This window comes from Penaeus chinensis, chromosome 32 (genome assembly GCF_019202785.1).
Source record: "Penaeus chinensis breed Huanghai No. 1 chromosome 32, ASM1920278v2, whole genome shotgun sequence".
In the NCBI taxonomy this organism is placed as follows: domain Eukaryota; kingdom Metazoa; phylum Arthropoda; class Malacostraca; order Decapoda; family Penaeidae; genus Penaeus; species Penaeus chinensis.
Window position 1 is genome coordinate 14,637,271 of NC_061850.1, and position 2,500 is coordinate 14,639,770.

The following is a 2,500-nucleotide window of genomic DNA, read 5'->3' on the forward strand; positions in this document are numbered from 1 at the left end:
TGAGCTATATGCCACGCCAACGTGCCAAAGTATGAGCCGGTGATTTGGCTTGAGGCACTGACCTCCCGCGCTCAAAGTCAGCGTGTTGCCATTAATCTCCAGAGCATAAAAAAAATAGAATAAAATAAATAAATTCTTCACCCGTCAGTAAGGGGTTAACGATGGTTTGGCATATTCCCATCCTCCCTAGGAATACTTCTCCATATAATTTTCTGTTTAATATAGAAATAGTCCCTATTTTTTTTTTTTTTTTTTTTTTTCATAGTTTTGTGAAAGATAGATTATTGTAAATTCCTAAAATATGTAACTTGTATAAAATTGTCACAAATTCTTAGAATAAGAAAATTTCATTTTATTGCTACTTTTTTTCACTTTTTATGGTTAAAAAAGACAATACAGGTTTGTTTAAAGATTTACTCATATTCTTAATGGAACATGACAATAATTACAAAATGTTTACAAAAATAAACCAAAAGGATTTCTTGTGTTACGCGACTAGACAACTGAACAAAGTCTTCTGCTCTGTGTTAATGAATCTAGATACAACATTAAATAACATTAGTGGAATGAAAACTGGTAGGACGGGTACCATTAAGGCACTTTCATAATTGTTTTTACATACCATACAATTTTACATGGTAAAATTAAAGTGAACAGGTACTAATGGTAACTGAATACATATTAAAAGAAAGTAATATAAAATGTTTTACAAAATAACACAAAGAACAATTTCCTGATAAAAATAATAAAGCACAGCTTTATGGGAAAAGAAGGAACTAAGTATTTCTCTTTCAGGTAAGAATATTTACCTGCAAAAACAGTAAAATTAAAGTACAACCATTAGACAAATAATTATACATCAGGAGCCATTGACTGGTTTCAAAGTTGTTACAATTTGTAAAAAATTGGACTAAACCTCAAATATTAATTAATTATTATTGAAAACAGCAATATTCTCTCACTGAATCTGTTTCCTAGTATATATTTCCTTTCAGTCAACTGCCTGCGTTAATTTTTTTTTTTTTTTATATAAAGTAACATGCATATATATATGGTGGTTGTAAAAACACCTTTGTCATGTTTTACTATAAATTTTTAAATACGCTATGAACTGGAATGTTTTAATCATTGTTATAAATTTAGAATATTTAGGTTTCTCAAGCTATTACACATCAATGTAACTCCTTTATCGAGCAGATGACAGTACTGGTTGTCTTAGGGCATTCTTCACATCATCTTCCACATCCAAGGACCACTCATAACAAAGCCTGAAACAACACGAGATAATGTTAACATGAAGTAAAAATTGAAGAAACAATATTCTTTTAACTCTTCTTGCTTAAAAAAAAAAAAAAAAATGTCTAGCAGCAGTAAATGGGAACTTATTTGAATAAGCCATACTGTTCTATAACACTATGTCAGGAAGTTCCAAAATATCACTTGGTATGCAAAGCAATCATGGTCAGGTCTGTGAGCATTTGGTTACCCTGGACTGAAAGCATGGACAGAAATATGAAGTGCTAGTGCATCAACAAACGTGTGTTGAGCACTCACACCCTGTCTGCATGGACCATTTGTACAATTTTTTCTAAATCATGAAGTCATATCACCCCTCTAGCTCTGACAGCAGTGTGAACGTTTTTGTTTTTGTTTTGCATTCTCTGTATACAAACAGTTAATAAACTACATGGTCCTGCCACCTGCAATTCTAGCATTTTCATTCTTCAAGTCTGGAAAAGTTAAATTTTCAAAAGAAATCCTTGAAAAGTTAAAGAAATCTATTGTTTCATGTTACACACTAGGTACTGAAGATTTGATTAGTCCACTTATGTGGACTATGTTTGAGATTTCCAGATGTTACAGTATCTAGTATTTTTGTACATATAATCATTTCAGAACTGTAAATGTAAATTGAAGTAATACTTAGGGTGCCATTATATTCCCTGTTGCTCTAGTTGTACCATCTATTTCAATGGTTCAGTGCTTGAAGACACTAATGAGAGTTTACTGCAGAGTACTGCTTGAAAATAAGAATGAAGTTCATGAAAAATGGTTATGGGAAATAAACTTCACCTGTGTACCGCCATGATAACAAGGCGCTTAGTCTGCGGGGTACGCCTGTACGCACAATGATGCGACAAAGTGCATGGAGTAGGATATTCCGCTTTATGTATTAACCCAATGGCGACGGGTCACGGCTATCGCCGTCATAACAATACGCACGATGTGCGGCGTGCGGCTGTCCGCAGCGGCGCCGCGCCAAAACGCCCCGAGGCAATGATTCGGCTTGATGGACCGATATCAGGCGCTCGGAGTCGGCGCGCTGCCGCCGTTCGCCAGAGCGTAGAGTTTTTTTTTAATTTGCTATACCCGGCGCCATTGGGTTAAGAAGATTGACTTTATGTATTTTTATAATCCCTGCAATTATGGGTTCAACTTTTTTTTCTCCTCTGAAAAATTACTAAAATACAGAGAATAGGTTCATTTTTACTGGTATTTT

At 34.4% G+C, this 2,500-nt stretch overlaps 2 protein-coding genes across 8 annotated transcripts in view; one reads left to right on the plus strand and one right to left on the minus strand.

Moving 5' to 3' along the window:
* LOC125042364 (probable endonuclease 4) overlaps positions 1 to 260 on the plus strand; it is a 30,271-nt gene extending 30,011 nt beyond the window's left edge. For both annotated transcript variants that reach the window (XM_047637935.1, XM_047637934.1), the window contains exon 9: positions 1 to 260. This exon is cut by the window's left edge and continues 314 nt beyond it. The gene's annotated coding sequence lies outside the window, so the exon portion shown is untranslated.
* A 136-nt stretch (positions 261 to 396) lies between these two features.
* The window catches only part of LOC125042363 (trithorax group protein osa-like), a 58,447-nt gene continuing 56,343 nt past the window's right edge, over positions 397 to 2,500 (minus strand). For all 6 annotated transcript variants that reach the window (XM_047637930.1, XM_047637933.1, XM_047637932.1 and 3 more), the window contains one exon: positions 397 to 1,268. In XM_047637930.1, the coding sequence (XP_047493886.1) occupies positions 1,228 to 1,268 (41 nt within the window). In that variant the 3' untranslated portion in view covers positions 397 to 1,227. The remainder of the gene's footprint in view (positions 1,269 to 2,500) is intronic.